Source organism: Pongo pygmaeus, chromosome 19 (genome assembly GCF_028885625.2).
Source record: "Pongo pygmaeus isolate AG05252 chromosome 19, NHGRI_mPonPyg2-v2.0_pri, whole genome shotgun sequence".
NCBI classification, from domain to species: domain Eukaryota; kingdom Metazoa; phylum Chordata; class Mammalia; order Primates; family Hominidae; genus Pongo; species Pongo pygmaeus.
In genome coordinates, this window is record NC_072392.2 from 58,379,927 (window position 1) to 58,402,513 (window position 22,587).

Here is a 22,587-nt window from a genome sequence, read left to right on the forward strand (position 1 = left end):
GCCCCTTTCTCCACTCTGTTTGCCCTCCGCTACTTCCTCGCCAAGAATTTAGGAATGTGATTCTGGTAGTCTCTGTTCTCCAGAGCCTACCACCTCCTTCCTTTTAGACAAGCCACTGAGCCCCTCAGAACTTAAATTTCATCATCACGGGATTGCCATGGCATTCAAATGGCATAACGTGTGTTAAAATTGTTCCCACTATTCTTTGACACTAGTGGTACCAAACTGTACTCTTTAAATCTCTGTCCGTGCCTTCCCGGAACCAAAATTCTAGAATCCCAGGATTTGTAGGAGAATTTTAAAAGTGATCTAACCCCAACCTTTCTTCCGCTCTTGACCTCACACGTCCGCTGTCAGAAGTTAAACACTTCCTTTCAGGTTCTTAACTTGGGGGACCCATAGAACCTTAGAGAGGCAATGCACGGGGATTCAGGAATTCTCTGGAATCCATTCAGAACTGAGTGCTCCGCACTTCTTCTGGGAAGAGGGTCCAAAACTTTCAACAACTTCTCAAAGGAAGTCTGATCACTCAGAAAAGAACCACTAGTCTATATATGAAGAACCGCTAGTCTATGTGTCTTCATACTATTTCTTGTTCCTAGTTCGATCAACGTTTATTTGGCATCTTCTATTTGCCAGATATTGTGCTAGGAGCTGGAAATAAAAATATTTTACAAAGATATAGTACTTTATAATCTCTTTAAAAATAAAGTCAGAGCCGGGCGTGGTGGCTCACGCCTGTAATCCCAGCGCTTTTGGAAGCCGAGGCGGGCGGATCACCTGAGGTCAGGAGTTCAAGACCAGCCTGACCAACATGACTAAACCCCAACTCTACAAAAAATATAAAAATTAGGCCAGGCATGGTGGCTCATGCCTGTAATCCTAGCACTTTGGGAGGCCGAGGCGGGCGGATCACGAGGTCAGGAGTTCGAGACCAGCCTGACCAACATGGTGAAACTCCATCTCTACTAAAAATACAAAAATTAGCCGGGCATGGTGGTGTGCGCCTGTAATGTCAGCTACTTGGGAGGCTGAGGCGGGAGCACTGCTTGAACCCGGGAGGTGGAGGTTGTGGTGAGCTGAGATTGTGCCATTGCACTCCAGCCTGGGCAATAAGAGCAAAACTCAGTCTCAAAAAAAAAAAAAAAATTACCCCAGCATGGTGATGGGCACCTGTAGCCCCAGCTACTTGGGAGGCTGAGACAGGAAAATCACTTGAACCTGGGAGGCAGATGTTTCAGTGAGCAGAGATCGTGCCACTGCACTCCAGCCTGGGCGACAGAGCCAGACTCCGTCTCAAAAAATATATATATATATGACTTTCAACATAGATCAGCAAAGGAAGAAAAGAATTGGGTGTTGCAATGCTTCTCAAAATTTTTTACACCTGACCCACAGTAATACATTTCACATTGTGACCCAGAACAAACATATGTGTTTATCCACGTACAAAAATAAGTGTTTAAGTGTATAAATTTATATGCTACATAAACATATAAATATATAACATATAAACCCACATTTACATGGAAACAAACATTTCATATAATAACACACACACTACATGTTTCTACTTCTCTTTAAAAAACTGCTGGTCACTGCACACTAAAACTGATTTCACACTCTATTAATGGGTTGCACACTGTACTGTCCTGGCATTTTTAAGCTAATATTTGGGATTTATTTATTGAACACTTGCTAGACACTGTAATGAATGCTTTATATATATTATCTGATTTAATCTTGTGAGGTAGCTAATATTATTCGCCTTTTGCAATTGTGGAAATTGAAAGAGGGTAAGCAATTTCATCTCCATGGATGATCATTTCACAGGAAAAGTGTGAAGGCAATGCAAACATTGGTTTGAGGGATGAATGAGAGGAAGATGTGGGTATGAACTAAGTGATTTTAAAGATCCTTTCCAACTCTAATTATGATCCTCTGTTCACTAACGGAGAAACAACATGCAGATTCATTATCTCCATCTTGATCTATGGAGAAACAGAAAATCACTGAATGAGATGGCTGCAGTGTCACATAATGAGTGCTGACACTTCCTCCAAGTCCCCCTCTCCTTCTCTTCCAGTTCACCAACTTGACCTTGAGTTGCTCAAGCCGGAAACCTAAAAGTCATCCTAGACTCTAGCCTCTCCCCCTTGTATTAATTTAGCAAAAATCTTTATAATCATTGAAACATTGTAATGTCTGCCAATAAAACTTTTTTTTTTTTTTTTTGAGACAGAGTCTCGTTCTGTTGCCCAAGCTGGAGTGCAGTGGCATGATCTCGGCTCACTGCAACCTCTGCCTCCCAAGCTGAAGCGATCCTCCCACCTCAGCCTCCTGAGTAGCTGGGACAATAGGTGTGCACCACCACACTTGGCTAATTTTTTTTTTTTTTTTTTCAGACAGAGTCCCGCTGTGTCACCCAGGCTGGAGTGCAGTGGTGCGATCTTGGCTCACTGCAACCTCCGCCTCCCAGGGTCAAGCAATTCTCCTGCCTCAGCCTCCTGAGTAGGTGGGATTACAGATGCCTGCCACCATGCCCAGCTAATTTTTTGTATTTTTAGTAGAGGCAGGGTTTCACCATGTTGGCCAGGCTGGTCTCAAACTCCTGACCTCAGCTGATCCACCCACCTTGGCCTCCCAAAATGCTGGGATTTCAGGCATGAGTCCCTGTACCCAGCCTCTCCTTTTTTTCCTTTTCGAAACAAGTTCTCAAGAAAAGAGCGGCAGTGCAGTTGCGCGATCTTGGCTCACTACAGCCTCAACCTCCTGGGCTCAGGTGATCCTCCCACTTCAGCCTCCCAAGTAACTGAGACTATGGTCATGCGTCACCACACCTGGCTAATTTTTCTATTGTTTTGTAGAGACAGGGTTTCATTATGTGGCCAGGCTGGTCTTGAATTCCTGGACTCAAGCCATCCGTCCCCCCTCAGTCCACCAAAGTGCTAGGATTACAGGTGCAAGCCACTGCACCTGGCTTGACCAGCTAGCTTTTATTCTTCTACTTTATTTTTCAATCAGACTGGAGGAAGAGAGAAACAGAGTAATGAAAAAAAGAGAAAAACACATTAGAATATCTATTATGTTTCATGTATACTAGGTGCTTAATGTAGGTTGCAGAGTAATTGAGCTTCCAGCAGTTAGAAGACCTAACTATACAAAGGTGAGGACCAATGTCCTTTAGAAATAGTCATAGAATTCCAGAAGCACAAGGATCTCAGAAGACATCTTGCTCCATTTTGCTCAACATGATGCTCTGTATAGTGTGACTATTTTATCTTGTAAGATGTCTTTCAGGAGGGCACGATGGCTCATGCCTGTAATTCCAGCACTTTGGGAGGCCGAGTCGGGTGGATCACGAGGTCAGGAGTTCTAGACCAGCCTGGCCAATATGATGAAACCCTGTCTCTACTAAAAATACAAAAATTAGTTGGGTGTGGTGGTGTGCGCCTGTAGTCCCAGCTGCTCGGGAGGCTGAGGCAGGAGAATCACTTAAACCCGGGAGGCAGAGGTTGCACTGAGCCGAGATTGCGCCACTGCACCCTAGCCTGGGCAACAGAGTGAGACTCCATCTCAAAAAATATATATATTCTTTCATGTTTCAGCCTATAAAGATCTTTGACTCTTTTACACTGGCTATCTGTTTTAGCTTAGCAGATCATATCTTCATTAATATTATGGATAAAACATTGAATAGAATTGGGTCCAGCCAAGACTTCTAGTTCAGCATTAGAGACATCCCTCCAGGTTGACATAGCTCCACCAATCAAGGCTCAAGTATGAGACTGTTTTATAAATCAGCCCAACTACTAAAACACTACCCTGCTTTGGGATAAAGTTGAATTTCCTTAGGATGGAACTAAAAAGACAGATTGATTGATTATATTTTTTTGAGACAGAATCTCGCTCTGTCACCCAGGATGGAGTGCAGTGGCTCAATCTTGGCTCACTGCAACCTCCGCCTCCCGGGTTCAAGCAATTCTCCTGCCTCAACCTCCCAAGTAGCTGGGATTACAGGCGCCCGCCACCACGCCCAGCTAAATTTTTGTGTATTTTCAGTAGAGACGGGGTTTTACCATGTTGGCCAGGCTAGTCTCAGTCTCCTGACCTCAAGTGATCTGCACAGCTTGGCCTCCCAAAGTGCTGAGATTACAGGCGTGAGCCACTGTGGCAAGCCCTAAAACAGACTTTTTTTTTTTTTGAGATGGAGTCTCACTCTGTCACCCAGGCTGGAGTGCAGTGGCACAATCTCAGCTCATTGCAACCTCTGCCTCTTGGGTTCAAGCGATTCTCCTGCCTCAGCCTCCTGCGTAGCTGGGATTACAGGCACCCACCACCATGCCTGGCTAAATTTTTTTGGGTATTTTCAGTAGAGATGGGGTTTCACCATGTTGGCCAGGCTGGTCTCAAACTCTTGCCCTCAGGTGATTTGCCCACCTTAGCCTCCCAAAGTGCTGAAATTACAGGCTTGAGCCACTGCACCCGACCCCAAACAGATTTTTATGGTCTGACTTAAAACTCTAGCTTGGAGTCCTGCCGTATCCCACCATGGTGTCATTTTAGTCAGTTTGAACTGTTTATGTCTCAAATCCTTCTCAATATTCTTGGACCTTCTCATCACAGTTCCTCCTGTCTAGAATGCTTTTCATTCTCTTTCTTAATGCAAACTCCTAAGCGTCCTTTCAGTCTCACCTCCAGTGTTCCCTTGCTAAGAGACCTTTCCCTGAAAAACCACCTACCGTTTAACTAATCTGGTATCCCTATTCTATGCTCTCAAGGCACCTTTTGCTTCTTTCAGCTATACTAATTAACACATTATATTGCAATTGTTAGAACTTCTCTGTCTCTCCCACTAGAAAGTATTTTGAGAGGGCCGGGCGCGGTGGTTCACGCCTGTAATCCCAGCTCTTTGGGAGGCCGAGACGGGTGGATAACGAGGTCAGGAGATCAAGACCATCCTGGCTAACACGGTGAAACCCCATCTCTACTAAAAATACAAAAAATTAGCCGGGCGTGGTTGTGGGCACCCGTAGTCCCAGCTACTCAGGAGGCTGAGGCAGGAGAATGGCGTGAACCCAGGAGGCGGAGCTTGCAGTGAGCTGAGATAGCACCACTGCACTCCAGCCTGGGGGACAGAGCGAGACTCCGTCTCAAAAGAAAAAAATAAAAGAAAGTATTTTGACAGCAGGGACCATATTTTAGTTCCTTGTCAAAGGCACAGTACGACACTTAACATCGCTTTGTTGAATTAATGATTCAAGCATAAAGATACCACAATGCATAGTTTGCAAATATTCTCCCATTCTGCAGGTTGTCTGTTTACTCTGTTGATAGTTTCTTTTGCTGTGCAGAAGCTCTTAAGTATAATTAGATCCCATTTGTCAATTTTTGCTTTTGTTACAATTGGTTTTGATGTCTTTGTTATAAAATCTTTTCCTGTTCCTATGTCCAGAATGGTATTGCCTAGGTTGTGTTCCAGGATTTTTACAATTTGGGGGTTTACATTTAAGTCTTTAATCCACCTTGAGTTGATTTTTTATATGGTGTAAGGAATGGGTCCAGCTTCAATCTTCTGCATACGACTAGCCAATTATCCCAGCACCATTTATTGAATAGGGAGTCTTTTCCCCATTGCTTATTTTTGTCAGCTTTGTTAAAGATCAGATTGTTGTAGATGTGTGGCCTTTTTTTCTGGGCTCTCTATTCTGTTCCATTGGTCTATGTGGCTGTCTTTGTACCAGTACCATGCTGTTTTGGTTACTGTAGCCCCGTAGCATAGTTTGAAGTCGGGTAACATGATGCCTCCAGCTTTGTTCTTTTTGCCTAGGATTACCTCAGCTATTCGGGCTCTTTTTTGGTTCCATACACATTTTACAATAGCTTTTTCTAGTTCTGTGAAGAATGTCATTGGTAGTTTGATAGGAATAGCACTGAATCTGTAAATTGCTTTGGAAAGTATGGCTATTTTAATGATATTGATTCTTCCTATCCATTAGCATGGGATGTTTTCCATTTGTGTCTTCTGTGACTTCTGACAAATGTGTAACATCCAGCATCTATAAGAAACTTAAAAAAAAAAAAATGTAGAAGAGAAAGACAGCCCTGGCCAGGCACAGTGGCTCATGGCTGTAATCCCAGCACTTTGGGAGGATCACCTGAGGTTGAGAGTTCAAGACCAGCCTGACCAACATGGAGAAAGCCTGTCTCTACTAAAAATACAAAATTACCCAGGTAAAGTGGCGCACGCCTGTAATTCCAGCAACTCGGGAGGCTGAGGCAGGAAAATCTCTTGAACCCAGGATGGGGAGGTTGTGGTGAGCCGAGATTGTGCCATTGCACTCCAGCCTGGGCAACAAGAGCGAAACTCCATCAAAAAAAAAAAAAAAAAGACAGCCCCATTAAAAAGTGGGCAAAGAGGCCGGGCACTGTGGCTCACGCCTGTAATCCCAGCACTTTGGGAGGTCGAGGCAGGCGGATCACAAGGTCAGCAGTTTGACACAAGCCTGGCCAACATGGTGAAACCCCATCTCTACTAAAAATACAAAAAAAAAAAAAAAAATAGCATGGTGGCGTACACCTGTAATCCTAGCTACTCAGAAGGTTGAGGCAGGAGAATTGCTTGAGCCCGGGAGGTGGAGGTTGCAGTGAGCCAAGATCATGCCACTGCACTCCACCCTGGGTGACAGAGGGAGACTCCGTCTCAAAAAAAAAAAAAAAAAGTGGACAAAGAACATAAGAAGACATACAGGCGGCCAACAAGCGTATGAAAAACAGGGAAATATCTCTGAGCATTAGAGAAATGCAAATCAAAACCACAATGAGACATCTCACACCAGTCAGAATGAGTATTTTTAAAAAGTCAAAAAAATAGTGCTCACTTTGGCAGCACATATACTACAATTAGAACCATACAAGGAAGATTATCAATTTTTTTTTTTTTGAGATGGAGTCTCGCTCTGTCGCCCAGGATGAAGTGCAGTGGCACGATCTCAACTCACTGCAAGCTCCACCTCCCGCGTTCACGCCATTCTCCTGCTTCAGCCTCCCGAGTAGCTGGGACTACAGGCACCTGCCACCACGACTGGCTAATTTTTTGTATTTTTAGTAGAGACGGGGTTTCACCATGTTGGCCAGGATGGTCTCGATCTCCTGACCTCGTGATCCGCCCGCCTCGGCCTCCCAAAGTGCTGGGAGTCCAGGCGTGAGCCACTGCGCCCAGCCTTTTTTTTTTTTTTTTTTTTTTTGAGATGGAGTCTCGCTCTGTCACCCAGGCTGGAGTGCAGTGGCACAATCTCAGATCGCTGCAACCTCCACCTTCCGGGTTCAAGCAATTCTTTTGCCTCAGCCTCCTGAGTAGCTGGGATTACAGGCGCTCGCCACCATGCCTGGCTAATTTTTTTTGTATTTTTAGTAAAGACAGGGTTTCACCATGTTGGCCAGGATGGTCTCGAACTCCCAGTGATCCACCTGTCTTGGCTTCCCAAAGTGCTGGGATTAGAGGCATGAGCCACTGTGCCCGGCTGCAATTTTTTTTTTTTTAATGCCAAAGAAGAACAGATGCTGGCAAGGTTGCAGAGAAAAGGCAACACTTATACACTGTTGGTAGGAGTATAAATTAGTTCAACAATGTGAAAAGTAGTGTGGCAATTCCTCAAAGAGCTCGAAATACCATTTGACCCATCGATGCCATTACTGGTTATATATCCAGAGGAATATAAACCATTCTACCATAAAGACACATGCACGTGAATGTTCATTGCAGCACAATTCACAGTAGCAAAGACATAGAATTAATCTAAATGCCCACCAATGACAGATTGGATAAAGAAAATGTGTACATATATACCATGGAATACTGTGCAGCCATAAAAAAGAATGAGAGCATGTCTTCTGCAGGAACATGGATGGAGCTGGAGGCTGTTATCCTTAGTAAGCTAATACAGGAACAGAACACCAAATACCACGTGTTCTTACTTAAAAGTGGTAGCTGAATGATGAGAACTCATGGACACAAAGAAGGGAACAACAGACAATAGGATCTACTTGAGGGTGGAGGGTGGGAGTGGAAGGAGGCTAAGGAGAAGAAAAAATAACTATTGGAAAATAGGTTTAATACCTGGGTGATGAAATAATATGTACAACAAACCCCCATGACACAAGTTTACTTATATAACAAACCTTCACATGTACCCCTAAACCTAAAAGTTAAAAAAAAAAGATACCATGGAATTTTACTAAATAACCTGCTGAATGTTCATTCTCATAATTAGTTTATCAATACTGTCAAAATAAAAGATGAGGGCCAGGCATGGTGGCTCACGCCTGTAATTCCAGCACTTTGGGAGGCTGAGGCGGGCCAATCACGAGGTCAGGAGATCGAGACCATCCTGGCTAACACAGTGAAACCCCATCTCTACTAAAAATACAAAAAAATTAGCCTGGCGTGGTGGTGGGCGCCTGTAGTCCCAGCTACTCAAGAGGCTGAGGGAGGAGAATGGTGTGAACCCGGGAGGTGGAGCTTGCAGTGAGCCGAGACTGTGCCACTCACTCCAGCCTGGGCGACAGAGCGAGACTCCGTCTCTAAAAACTAATAATAATAATAATAAATAAAATAAAATAAAATAAAATAAAAGATGAGATTGATTCCAGTTACTCTCTTTTAGGTATGTACTGCATTGTTATTCATAGCACTTTAGAGGACTTGTCAAACTAATTATGTTCATACAAGTGTGTTTCCAAATATACTGAAGGCTTAAGGTCAGAGGTTTGTATTTCTTTCTTTCTTTTTTTGAGACAGGGTCTCACTCTGTCACCCAGGCTGGAATGCAGTGACATGATCTCGGTTCACAGCAGCCTCCGCCTCCTGGGTTCAAGCGATTCTCCTGCCTCAGCCTTCTGAGTAGCTGGGATTACAGGCACACGTCACCATACCTGGCTGATTTTTTTGTAATTTTAGTAGAGAGGGGGTGTCACCATTTTCCCAGGCTGGTCTCGAACCCCTGACCTCAAGTGATCCACCTGCCTCGGCCTCCCAAAATGCTGGGATAACAGGCGTGAGCCACCACACCTGGCTCGAGATTTGTATCTCATAACTAGTGTATAGTAGATTATTTTATTGTACAAACTGTTTTAGTGAAACTATGCCAGTTTCTAATTAACTTGTTGGTAAAGTTAGGTAAATTTGTTAGAATTTCTGGGACCTGGCTGGGCGCGGTGGCTCACGTCTGTAATCCTAGCACTTTGGGAGGCTGAGGCGGGCGGATCACTTGAGGTCAGGAGTTCAAAACCAGCCTGGCAAACATGGTGAAACCCCGTCTATACTAAAAATACAAAAAAATTAGTGGGGTGTGGTGGCGGGCACCTGTAATCCCAGCTACTCAAGAGGCTGAGGCAGGAGGATCTCTTGAACCCAGGAGGTGGAGGTTGCAGCAAGCTGAGGTTGTGCCACTGCACTTCAGCCTGGGCGACAGAGTGAGACTCCATCTCAAAAAAAAAAAAAAAAAAAAAAAAAAAAATTTCTGGAACCTACATTAAAAAAACTAAAACTGAGGAAGTTGCTCATTTTCACTTAGGCAGGACCCTTCCATTTCCCACACCATTTCTGAAATCATATCTGCAAGTTTCTTCAGCTCCCAAGATGTAATTCTTGTGGATCCAGAGACTTGAGCAACTAAGTAGCTCCTTGAAATCTGTTAACTATCTTTGGTTTGAATTCTATCATAAGCATGTTATTTAGAGCTTGAAGACCCAAGCTGAGCTGGGGGTGGAGGGGTGGGGCTAGGGACAGAAAGGAGGTAAATCTGAATAGATCTAAATAATTTTTTTTTTTTGAGACGGAGTCTCGGTCTGTCCCCCAGGCTGGAGTGCAGTGGCTCGATCTCGGCTCACTGCAACCTCCAGCTCCTGGGTACAAGCAATTCCCTTGCCATAGCTTTCTGAATAGCTGGGACTACAGGGGCCTGCCACCATGCCCGGCTAAATTTTTTTGTATTTTTAGTAGAGTCGGGGTTTCACCGTGTCGGCCAGGCTGGTCTTGAACTCCTGACCTCAAGTGATCCTCCTGCCTTGGCCTCCCAAAGTGCTGGGATTACAGGCATGAGCCACTGAGTCCAGTCAGGTCTAAATACTTTTTGTATCTTACCCATCTGTACTCTTATTGGAACATATTTAAAACTCCTTTTTGTTGCCTTTAATTATCCACCTATTATGTTCACGTTTCCAAGTAGACATTCTCTTGTAAACCTTAGTTTATTCTGAATTTGGCTCTTCTAGAGAGCCTAAGTATTAAACAATCATCTCTCACGCTTTTACAAATTTTTTTTGAGACAGGGTCTCACTCCATCGCCCAGGCTGGAGTGCAGTTGTATGATCATGGCCCACTACACCCTCGACTTTCTAGGCTCGAGTGATGCTCCCACCTCAGCCTCCCCAAGTAACTGGGGCTACAGGTGTGCACCACCACATCCAGCTGATATTTTATAATTTTCAAAATTTTAGCAATTTCCTTTGAGGTTCACAAAGCTAATTAGAAAGATATAGTTATCATGTTCTTTTACAAATGAACAACTTGTGACTTCAAGAGGTTAAGTGTTTTGCCCCAGTTCACAAATGTGGCAAACCTAACAACTGAGGAATCCTAATCCAATGATCCTAAACTACTTCTAATATTAAAACGAGTCCAAAGTAGTTAGAATTTTATAACTTCATTAAAAGTATTTGCAAAACACACTTCAGCAAAGTTCTGTAGAGGTGTTTTATCACAAAAACTCAATTCAAAAATGTTTTTATTAAAAATATTCAAGTTGGCCAGGCACAGTGGCTCACGCCTGTAATCCCAGCACTTTGGGAGGCCAAGATGGGAGGACTGCTTGAGGCCAGGAGTCCAAGACCAGCCTGGGCAACATGGCGAGACCTCCATCTCCATAAAAAATACAAAAATTAACTAGGTGTGGTAGCACATACCTGTAGTTCTGACTGCTTGAGCCCAGGAGGCTGTTAGAGTGAGCCAAGAGGGTACCACTGCACCCCAGCCTGGGCAACAGAGTGAGACCCTGTCTCTCAAAAAAAAATTTTTTTTTAATATTTAAATATCTTACTCCAATGCTGGGCATTGTGTTGGACTCTGGAGATACAATGATGAGCAAAATAGATCTAATTTCTGCCCTCATAGAGTTGTCTGGTGAAGACAAATAATCATACAATTGGCCGGGCGTGGTGGCTCACGCCTGTAATCCCAGCACTTTGGGAGGCTGAGGCAGGTGGATCACCTGAGATCAGAAGTTTGGGACCAGTCTGCCCAACATGGTGAAACCCCGTCTCTACTAAAAATACAAAAAAATTAGCAGGGAGTGGTGGCAGGCGCCTGTAATCCCAGCTACTCGGGGAGGCTGAGCCAGGATAATTGCTTGTACCCGGGAGGTGGAGGTTGCAGTGAGCCAAGATCGTGCATTGCACTGCAGCCTGGGCGACAAGAGTGAAATTGTCTCAAAAATAAATAAAATAAAAATCATACAATTGTAAACTATGAAAAACACTACAGGCCAGGCACAGGTGGCTCACGCCTGTAATCCTAGCACTTAGGGAGGCTGAGGCAGGCAGATCACCCGAGGGCAGGAGTTCAAGACCAGCCTGGCCAACATGGCCAAACCCCATCTCTACTAAAATACAAAAAACTAGCCAGGTGTGGCACCATGCGCCTAGTCCCAGCTACTTGGGAGGCTGAAGCTGGAGAATTGCTTGAACCCGGGAGGCGGAGGTTGCAGTGAGCAGAGATCGCACCACTGCACCTCCACCCTGGGCAATAGAGCGAGACTCTGTCTCAAAAAAAAAAAACAACACTTACAAAGGCTCCATCTAGGGTATTACAATAAGAGTGTGTAACAAGGGAGCCTGATCTGAAGCAAGGGTGTATGTGGAAATCAGGTGGAGGCTTTAAGGCAAAAAATACCCATGGGGCTTTCAAGGAACTCAAATGACTAAAAAGCAAGGAGGAAAACAGAGAGAGGCCCATTTTGAGACTGTATTCATCTTTAAAGCAAGAAGCAGCTACTAAAGGTTTTCAGCTACCAAGGACCACAGTGAGTGTAGAGATCAGATAGGAGTACCTGTCTATTGCAATGGTCCACTCAGATAAGGTAGTTTTATCTAATGTTATATAGCAATGGATAATGCTAATTTAGACTAAGATCAGGACAGCAGAAATAGAAATGAACATATTTGATAGTACACAAGACTGATAGTTTTTGATGAATGGTTACAAGGAAGTTTATGGTCTGCACAACAGGATAGATGGTAGTGTCATGTACAGTGACAAGGGACAAGTGGTTGTTCTCTAGGGACCAAGTGGCTTTTGTAGAAGATAACTGTTGGTTTTACTGATCAGATATGCTCCAAACAAAAAGAAAATGACAAAACCAACACTTAAAAACTCACACATTCTGAATGCAAGTCTGTAAGACATTACATGGCTTGGACACATGGCATGATTTAAATTTATCACTTTGATTTTTTTTCTCTGTAGTAGGTAGGAGCAAAATAAGGAAGTCTTTAAAGCATCAGCCTTTAAACTTTTTTTTTTTTTTTTCGAGACAGGATCTTCTCACTCTGTCACCAAGGCTGGAGTGCAGTGGCGTGATCTCGGCTCACTGCAACCTTGCCTCCTGGGTTCAAGCGATTCTCCTGCCTCATCCTCCAGAGTAGCTGAGATTACAGGTGCATGCCAACACAGCCTGGCTAATTTTTGTATTTTTAGTAGACGGGTTTCACATATTGGTCAGGATGGTCTCCAACTCCCAACCTCAGGTGATACGCCCACCTCAGCCTCCCAAAGTGCTGGGATTACAGGCGTGAACCACCATGCCCAGCCTAGCCTTTAAACTTTACAGAAGGTCATTCTTGACAGTTCTGTTGGGTTGCTCTAGAAGGAAAAGACAAAACAAAACCCAGCTCTAACAGTATCAATTTCTATTAATCTCAAGCAGAATTTCTGGTTATAGCTATAGTACACTAAGGGTACAGGTTCTTAATCTTCAGTCCAGGATTGATAACTCCCCTACAGTAGACAGGAAGGTATTGGCAAAAGCAGAATAACAGAATAGACACCTCAGGAATACACTCAAGACAGTTAGATTTAGCCAGGTATGGCAGCAACTCATGACTGTAATCTCAATGCTTTGGGAGGCCGAAGTGAGAGGATGGCTTGAGGCCAGGAGTTTGAGACTCGGGCAACATAGCGAGATCCCATCTCTACATAAAATAAAACCAGCCAGGCGTGTTGGCATGCACCTGAAGTCCCAGCTACTAAGGAGGCTGAGGCAAGGAGGACTGCTTGAGCCCAGGAGTTCAAGACTGCAGTGAGCTATGATTGTTTGGTATTCCAAATTTTCAAATGTACCAAAATTATCAATGTACTAATACATATTGGTGCTCCATTGTGGCTGTAGCTGAATTATGTGATTTTTTTTCCCGTTTCCTAAGCTTTCATATATTTTTGAGGTTTAAAATAAAAATAGCCATGTGTGTAGTTTTACAAGTGAATACCCCCTTTAAAAAAAAGCTTGATTTGCAGTTTTTCGCTATACATAAGACTATAGTAAAAAAAAAAAAAAAAAAGATAGAAACAAACCAGAGGTAATATAATAGTGCTTGATTAAAGATCTGTCAGACAGAAAATAACCGAGGATAGGCAGTTCAAACAACATACAACTCCTTTTAGAGGATAATTTTTAAAATTTTTGCAGCAAAAACTATTTCAAAATGATCACAATAATTTTGAAGTATGTCCTTACTTGGCTTAAGTCTGGACAAAAATATTTTAAATGTGTGCTTACAGAACATAGGCAGAGCTATTTTTGATGGATTACTCACTTCTGAACATTATTCTTATGATCAAATAAAAATAGGATACAGCTAAGCTTTAAGTATTTGAAGGTAGCTTGTTTGGACTAGACAATACCTAACTGGCCAGCCTACAAGGAATTGGTAGGTATATAAATATACAATTATTCTACATACTGTACATTTGTATGTGATTAAAATCCTTTTTAAAATAAAATACTTCAGAAAAATTAAAAGACCATTAATCAGTTTCTAGGCTGTCTCCTTCCATTTATAATGACACAAAAATACTGCTACTAATTTTGCACAAATTTAATATGGAAATATTTTCAACAGAATAAGACACAACAATGAAGGCTTCATGAATAATTTATTCCATTTGAAGTTTTGTTTTTTGTTTTTGTTTTTTTTTTTAAAAAGTATAAACCTTTTCATTTCCTCAATCACAATTTGTACAACTCAGTGTTATGGCATTCGGCAGCAATAGTGTTTGTTCCTTATTCTCTTTTTGTCACGTTAAAAAGAAAAGCAATTGGACCATATTAAATGTCACTGCTAAACAATAACTTTAAAACACCCCTTCATAAAGTGACCAAGCTATTTTGAGAGGGTTGATGCTGACATGTCCAGTAATGACGTTACAATTTGTAGCTTAAACTCAATAACTTTAAGGTCCACATATCCAGTTTACTTTGAAAACTAAAGCTGTTTTAAAACTTCATGAATACATCAACCTGAGGAGTATTTTAGGTCCCAAATCCAGTTTTTAAATTTATACTCCACAAAAAAGAAAATACATACATAAAAATTTAAACCACAGTTCTGGGCCCATTAAAACACCAAAAAAGACCCCCCAAAAAGTTAAGATTTCCAGCTGATTTCTGGAGGGGTGGGACAAAATAAGAATGTATATTAAAAACATTTTTCCTTAATTCAGACAAACTAAAATCTTAAGAGGAAACCCAGACCAAAATATCACTCATGCAACATTAAGTGTATTAACTGATTGATATGCAATGCCATAGTGGATGAATAGCAAATTATATGATGCAATAGCATTTAAAAACTTTTTAATCTATTCAATTTGAACATTTTAAATAATGCAACATAGTATTCTGATATTACAGTATTAACATAGTGCTTGATTAAAGATCTGCAAATCTTTGTAGTAACACATTAAGTTAAAAAATTACCTCAGAAGGTAAATATGAAGACGAAAGGAGAATATTTTAATACAGTAATCTGTGCCATACTGACAATTGAGTACGAATACAGCTGAGGATAGTTGACTAAGTAGTAAGAGCTTAATTTTAGTGGTTTAAGAAAAGTTTAGAAATATTTAAAAATTACAGCTACTTTAAAATTTAAGGATTACATATAAGTACACTTGGTGGCCTTCTGGCCAAACAATAAGGTGTACAGAAATTTATTCATACAGTGTTAATTCACAGTCCTGATAACTCAATGGCTTGCATAAGAAAGGTATGGCTAGATGTTTCTCACTGGCTGGAAGCAGACATTATATAACTAATCTTTTTAAATGACAAAATACTGAACTTCCATCCTGCTTAATAATCATGGATACCTGCACAAAAAAAAGATGTTAGCACTGTAACAAAGAAGTCAAGGTGTTGGTAATCCACTGCTATAAAGTATAATATTTTGCTTACCTATTTAAACAAAACTACCCATACTTGTCTGTGACAGTACATTAGTAAGTCAAATCCATCATCCTGCACAAGGCTTAATTTCTCAAATAAGTCTACTGAGCTTTTCTAATGGTTATTTAATAACTTTCTATTGAGTGTGAATGGATATATGAAGGGAAGAAAAAAAATCTTATCAATAAATCCTGTATATTTGGGAACTATTCCCTGACTCCCAAATAAAAAATTATTGTATACTGGGTTCCCTCCTTATGGCTCCATATTAAATAATATGTCAGGGAATAATTTTAAATCTACTTTCAAACTGAGGTGTGGTTACCACAGGTTAGTGATTTTAAACAACTGAGAATATAACTTTTATTTTGTAAAGTCACCATTAAGTGTATAAAAAGGATACTCTTTTTATGGAAATTCCAAATAAGCACATTTTCCTTCAAATCTCAGACAAGTTTTTTTTTTTTTTTTTTTTTTTTAAAGAAAGTACAGAACAAAACATACCAACATAATGTGTGGTGTGTTAGCATAATTTAAAAACAAATGCAGAGAGGTGATCTTTAAATTTAATATCAAAATATGCTGACCATTAGAACTGCATTATAATTTTGAAGAAATGATTGAAAACCTTTGTCACCAATTGTGTTTGCTTCATAGAAAAAACAAGACTTGCTAATGTTTTCATATACACAATCTGAAGAAGTTATGTTGTTCATAAGAAAGTGATACTTAATTCTAAGCATAGAGTATTCACAAAACAAGTTTCAGTAAAAAAAAACTAAAACGAACAAAAAAACACTGAAGTAGAGTTTTGTAAATACAACTGATTTTGTCCTTGTAGATAATTAGTGAACGTACAAATAGAAATTTTGCTAGACTGCTTCCAAGAAAGCTAGGTAGACTCGGTGACTGTGAATTCAAGTCAGCAATGCAGGTAGGAGGCGAACTTGGGCTCTTTTTGAGCAGCACTGTAGAAAGGATTTTTCAAGGGGGTACAGCCTGCATAAAAGCAGTTATCTTGGCATGTGCAAACAAGAAGGGGGAAAGTTGTATTGAAGGAGGGGTGAATTAAAGTCCCTAAAATTCAAGTCCCTTCTTTAGGGAGGTGAGAACCTCCTTGGCATATGCCCTACCTTAATCTGAGCTGTGTTATAGAAAAGTACAGACTCTGGTGTTTGGGACTGACATCTCCAAACCAAGAAAATTAAATAAATAAAAAAGGCAAGAGAAGTTTAGAAAATGGTTCTTTCACTAGTGGAATAGAGTCTGAATACCAGAATTCACTGAGAATCTATTTACACCACAGTTTGATTGCGCGCACACACACACACACCCATACATATGCATACTCTCACATACATTCCCAATCTTTAATTTAAAAAAAAAGTCAAACAATCAAGAATGACTGCTTGAAAAATAATTTGTAAAATGCCTAGAGCTGGGCTAAATTTCAACCTTATAGCAGATCCTGAAAATAAATTTCATAATAATATTCCCATGCCTAAATGTGCCACTGTTAAAACTGAAAAAAATTTAAGCATGTAACATTAAACACCAAAATTAGTTTAAGCATTCAGTAGCAAATGGTTTTTCTTGTAAAACTAAGTTTCTTTCACCAGAAATGGCCTGAAATATTAGTCATAGCCCTAAACCATAGTACAAAATATAACTGAAGAATTCTCATTTTATTCTAAGTTAAACCACCTAACAATACCACTTGTATATTGCCATCATGTTATTCTGTAAAGATGTGATATATAAAATGCTGTAAGACCTGGTACCTTTTCAATTTATAAACACAGTGAACTTCATTACTGTACATGTACTCTGCAACTACAGCTTAGCTGTAAATCCTCCACACACAATGGTATGGACATTATTCCCCCTCTATCCCCGTTAAACTGTACATCGAGACAATACAAATTTACTGTCCCACCCACCCCCTTACAAAAAAATAATACTCTAAAAGCAACCCTACTGCAACTTTTTAATTAAGACGATTACATATATTTTAGACCAATTGCTTTAAAGCAAGAAGGCAGTATAAACCTTCTAGGAAAATTTTTATAAAAGAGGTTAAGAAATATAAGACAATTTATACATTTAAAAACTTACAATAAATAAGAGAAGAGATGCAGGCATTTTTGAATACTAGATACTATAATCCAATACAAGAACATCTTCATGTTCTGAAGCCATATGTTGAAATTCATTGTTCCTCATGTTTCCTCTCCATGCTTTTAATATTCATTTAACATGACTGGGTACTATGGCTCATTACTTTTCACAAATACTGTGACTGGAAAAAAAAAAGGTTAATTTTGCTACGAAAATGTTATAATACGTTTTGTATGATCAGTCATCATCCTAAAGAGTTCAATAGAGTCAATGAAAAATAGCAGGGTTATAGCCCCTCCCCCCAAGTCAAAACAATATTTGTTGAAGTAATAAGAATTAGACCCCATCACAAATGACTTTCACTGAGAAGATAATTGTAACTTAATCCTGCAGCGAAACATCCATTTTTCCTTGTTCTTTTCTTGCACAGTTCCATCAAATGAAGATCACAGCATATTCATAATAAAGTTATATAACTGATTCAGCACCACAAAATGAATTGGGAGACATGAGCGTCTGTCCTGGATTGCAGGGTCACAGGTTAGCCAGGAGAGTGCATTGTACTGTTCCAAAACAAACCTGAAAAGTAAATAAACTGCATAAGTCATGTATTTATTTCCAACCTAGATTGTGGAAGCAGTTTTCAATTATGGCATTTAAGACTCAAAGTCACCTTAAAAACGAGTGTAACAGAGAGACCTTGGGGGGAAAGAAGCAATTTCCATAAAAATTACTCTCAAAAGTAGATTACTCAAGTTAGAATAGCAGTGCTTATCTAGAGATCCACTGGTACACAACTGTAAATTCTTGCCAAAAATGAGAGAAATAGATAAGAATCAACATTATATTCTTTTAAAGCTGCAGTGACAAACTGCTAATGGGAAAAGAGTTGTACCTGAGGACATCTGAAGTCTGATTTGAGTCAAGTGGGTGGGAGTGTTTACTGTGAAGCAGCTCGTCAGATTGCACTGAAGGCACGTGGAGGTGCAAAGAGGCCTAAGAAGGTAACAGGTAATCAATCAGTCAGCCAAACAGAAAATAATCTGCTATTTAGTTTTACCTTATTCTCCCAATGTATCTTATAAAATGATGAAATACATTTTAGTCCTATGTTATGAATGAAAGCCACTATAAAAATGCTTGTTCTCTTTAACTAATTCATTATAGAAATGATTTTTTTTTTTAAGTAGGGGCAGGTTCTTGTTCTGTTGACCAGGTTGGTCTTGAACTCCTGGCCTCAAACAATCCTCCTGCCTTGGCCTCCCAAAGTGCTGGGATTACACGCATGAGCCACGGCGCCTAGCCAGAAGTGATTTTTAAGTGCAAAACTTATTTTGAATCTTTCCATTTCCTTTTCTTTAGCTTTGTTTTTGAGACCACACAATAATCCTTAGAAAAAGAATTTCTAATTATCTGCTAAGTCTAATTTGCCTAGATGTGCAAAGTAAATGTTTAAGGAGGCACTAAATTGAGTAGTTAAACCTGAGTAGTCTGTCCTTAAGGTATATGACACCCTTTATGACTACGCAGACATACCTAAGTCTAGCACTGAAAAAAGTAACAGGAATAAGCATAAGCAAATAGTTTGGTTACAGCACAATAAACCATAAACAAGCTATCTTCGGTTGAACTGAGAACACTCTAAGTAATACAGTGCACAGATGCCTGCTTTGCCCACTCAATTTCATAATAGAGGGTAGGTAAAAACTGGCACACTCATTTAGATATGGCAATGAACAGTGGGTGAAAGGAATGAACTACTCCACACTCCAATTAAATGAGTCATTTTGTTTATAAGTCAATATAGTATTAAAAAGCTATGACAAAACAATGGTGATGTTCACTGCAATAACTCTTGGTAGATCTCATTCTGTACACTGTATAAGGTACTATTTTATATTTAGGTGCTCTCTCCTCTGCAACTGCAATACATGTAGAAACTCATGTAGTCTATTTAGGAATATAACCAAAAATAGCTATGTTTGAACTGTCTACAAACTCTTGATTTATGGAGTTATAAGCAAGTCTCACACTGCAAATCACTACAAATTTTTAAAATGTAATTAGTACCAGTACTCTATTCCTATGATAAAAAGGGATCTAGCTAACAACCCGCTATATTTCCAAGCAAAGAGAAAAAACCAGGTGGCTTTACTGCCTACAGTATAAAACTAAAATGAGATATATGAAAAAAAAGTGAACAAAAATTATGGTAAATTATGCCTTAGGTGGTAGTTCATAACCAGAAGTCCCAATCTTGTTACAATGTATCTAAGGGTGAATGCCCGCTTTATACTATCCTTTCTGCAAATAAATACTGAGTAGGAAAAGCTCTAGATAGTCCCTTGGACTTTTTGTAAACTTGTGTTTCCTGAACACATCCCCTGAAACACTAAGGTAATAAACTATTAACAGGTGTTAAATAATTCTTTCCTTGTGTATTAATAAGTTTGGGAAATGCTAGGTAAACTATCCTATTTACCTCTGTTTTTCAGAGACTTTAGTGTGCATACATGTATTATGACTAGAAAAGAGGACAGACAGCATGTGTAGCACCCTCCCAAAGGACCAAAGAATCCTTTGTTTTGTGGAGACACCAAAGACTACTAGTATATAGAAAATCCCTGACCTCAGGTGATCTGCCTGCCTCAGCCTCCCAAAGTGCTGGGTTTACAGGTGTGAGCCACTGCACCCGGCAGCAAGTATTTAAATTAGCATGATTTGTGGATTAAAAACAGTCAACTTCCAGTGGGTTTACATAAGAATAAGTGAGTCACATCTAAATTTGTTATTCTGGAACAATATTAGCAGCAGTAATAAATTCTGTATAGGGCTTTTATATCTCATTTTGTGACTTATCTCCACTTCATGTTACATTGCTTACTAACAAATTCGGTTTTGTTTTTTTGAGAGAGGGTCTCCTGTCACCTAGTTGGAGTGCAGTGGCATGATCATGGCTCACTGCAGCCTCAACCTCCTGTGCTCATGCGATGCTCCCTCCTGCCTCAGCTTCTCATGTTACTAGGACTACAGGCACATGCCACCATGCCTAATATTAAAAACTTTTTAGAGAGACAAAGTTTCACTATGCTGTCCAGGCTGATCACGAACTCCTGGCCTCAAGTGATCCTCCTGCCTCAACCACCCAAAGTGCTGGGATTATAGGGGTGAATCACTGTGCCCAGCCTGAGTTTGTTGTAACAAATCACTATGAATCGGAGTCTCATTATTGTATTTAAAAACCACTCAGTTTTTTTTTTAACACAGCAATCTACACACAGCTAGAAAAACTTTTTTAAGTAGTAAATGAAACTAAAAATCAAGTATTACAAAGATTATAAATCTTTTTTTTTTGTTTTGTTTTGAGATGGAATCTCGCTCTGTCACCCAGGCTGGAGTGCAGTGGCGCGATCTCGGCTCACTGCAACCTCTACCTCCCAGGTTCCAGTGATTCTCCTGCCTCAGTCTCCCAAACAGCTGGGACTACAGGCACGTGCCACCACACCTGGCTAATTTTTTGTAGTTTTAGTAGAAACGGGGTCTCACCATGTTGGCCAGGCTGGTCTCGAACTGCTGACTTCGTGATCCACCTGCCTCAGCCTCCCAAAGTGCTGGGATTACAGGCATGAGCCACTGCGCCCAGCCCAAGATTATAAATCTTTTATTCCCCAAAATAACGCAGCATAACAGCAGTGCAGTATGATGTAATTCAAAGAATAACATAATAATCATTAAAAGACCCAGGTTTCAGTCTTGAGTCTATTACCAATTTATGACTTTAAACAGGTGAGTTTTTCTGAACTTAAATATGCTCACCTAGAAAATGAGAAGGTTAGACAGAGGTAATATAAAGTTTTTCTCAGCTCTAAATTTCCATATATGCAGTCGAAACAGACTGAGCATCCCCACTTTGAAAAAATCCAAAAGTGGAAACACTTCTGGTCCCAAGCATTTCGAATAAGGGATACTCAATCTACACTAACAACAAGGGTCCTAGGAGTTTGACTTAGCAATAAAGTTCTAAAAATATAAATTTAAAAACTAGTTTTTTGTTTTGTTTTGTTTTTTTGAGACAGAGTCTCAGACACTGTCACCCAGGCTGGAGTGAAGTGGTACGATCTTGGCTCACTGCAACCTCTGCCTCCCAGGTTCAAGCGATTCTCCTGCCTTAGCCTCCCGAGTAGCTGGGACTACAGGCGCCCGCCACCACACCTGGCTAACTCTTGTATTTTTAGTAGAGACGAGGTTTCGCCATGTTGGCCAGGCTGGTCTCAAACTCCTGACCTGATGTAATCTGCCTGCCTCGGACTCTCAAAGTGCTGGCATTACAGGCGTGAGCCACCGTGCCTTCGTGATCTTGTTTAAAGAGTCGCATATGGCAATGCATTTAAGAACTTAGACAAGCTATAAGACTTAAAAAAGCCACTTCTATATTTCTCAGGACTTAGGCTGTCAATCAGAATTATTTAGGAACTGGGACAGAAATGCCAATACCTTAAGAAAAAGGGGACACTGATATTGTGCTTGAGGACATGCTGACCAGAACCAGTCAGGTAATGGACCTGCTTTGGCAGTTGATACAAAGTAACCAAGGGCCAATGGTTGCTGAAGAATATTAGGTACTTCCTCATGAGGTTCTGTCGATAGTAGCCGATCAGTACTCTGACCCTTAAAAAGACAAAATTAAAAGTATATTAGTTCACTCAGTATAACTAAGTACCAGATATAAACACAGAATGGCTCATAGCAATCAGTCTCATTATCTTATGACATCGATTTAACAAAATACTGAAGGATATTGAAAAAAAACCAGTTTCTATGTACTTAGGAGTATTATAAGTAAAAGCATTAATAGAACATATTTTAAGGATTGCATTAAATGAATATGCCAGCTGTTTTAACAAGTCTGTATTATTATGCCAAGCTCAAGGGAAAGTGTATAAAACTTCACAGATGAGTAAAAAATACA

At 40.4% G+C, this 22,587-nt stretch overlaps 1 protein-coding gene across 2 annotated transcripts in view; it reads right to left on the bottom strand.

Moving 5' to 3' along the window:
• Positions 1-14,190: 14,190 nt before the first annotated feature.
• MED13 (mediator complex subunit 13) overlaps positions 14,191-22,587 on the bottom strand; it is a 125,502-nt gene continuing 117,105 nt past the window's right edge. For both annotated transcript variants that reach the window (XM_054457142.2, XM_054457140.2), the window contains 3 exons: positions 22,113-22,286; positions 18,514-18,614; positions 14,191-18,197 (listed from right to left, as the gene is read on the bottom strand). In XM_054457142.2, the coding sequence (XP_054313117.2) occupies positions 18,065-18,197; positions 18,514-18,614; positions 22,113-22,286 (408 nt within the window). In that variant the 3' untranslated portion in view covers positions 14,191-18,064. The remainder of the gene's footprint in view (positions 18,198-18,513; positions 18,615-22,112; positions 22,287-22,587) is intronic.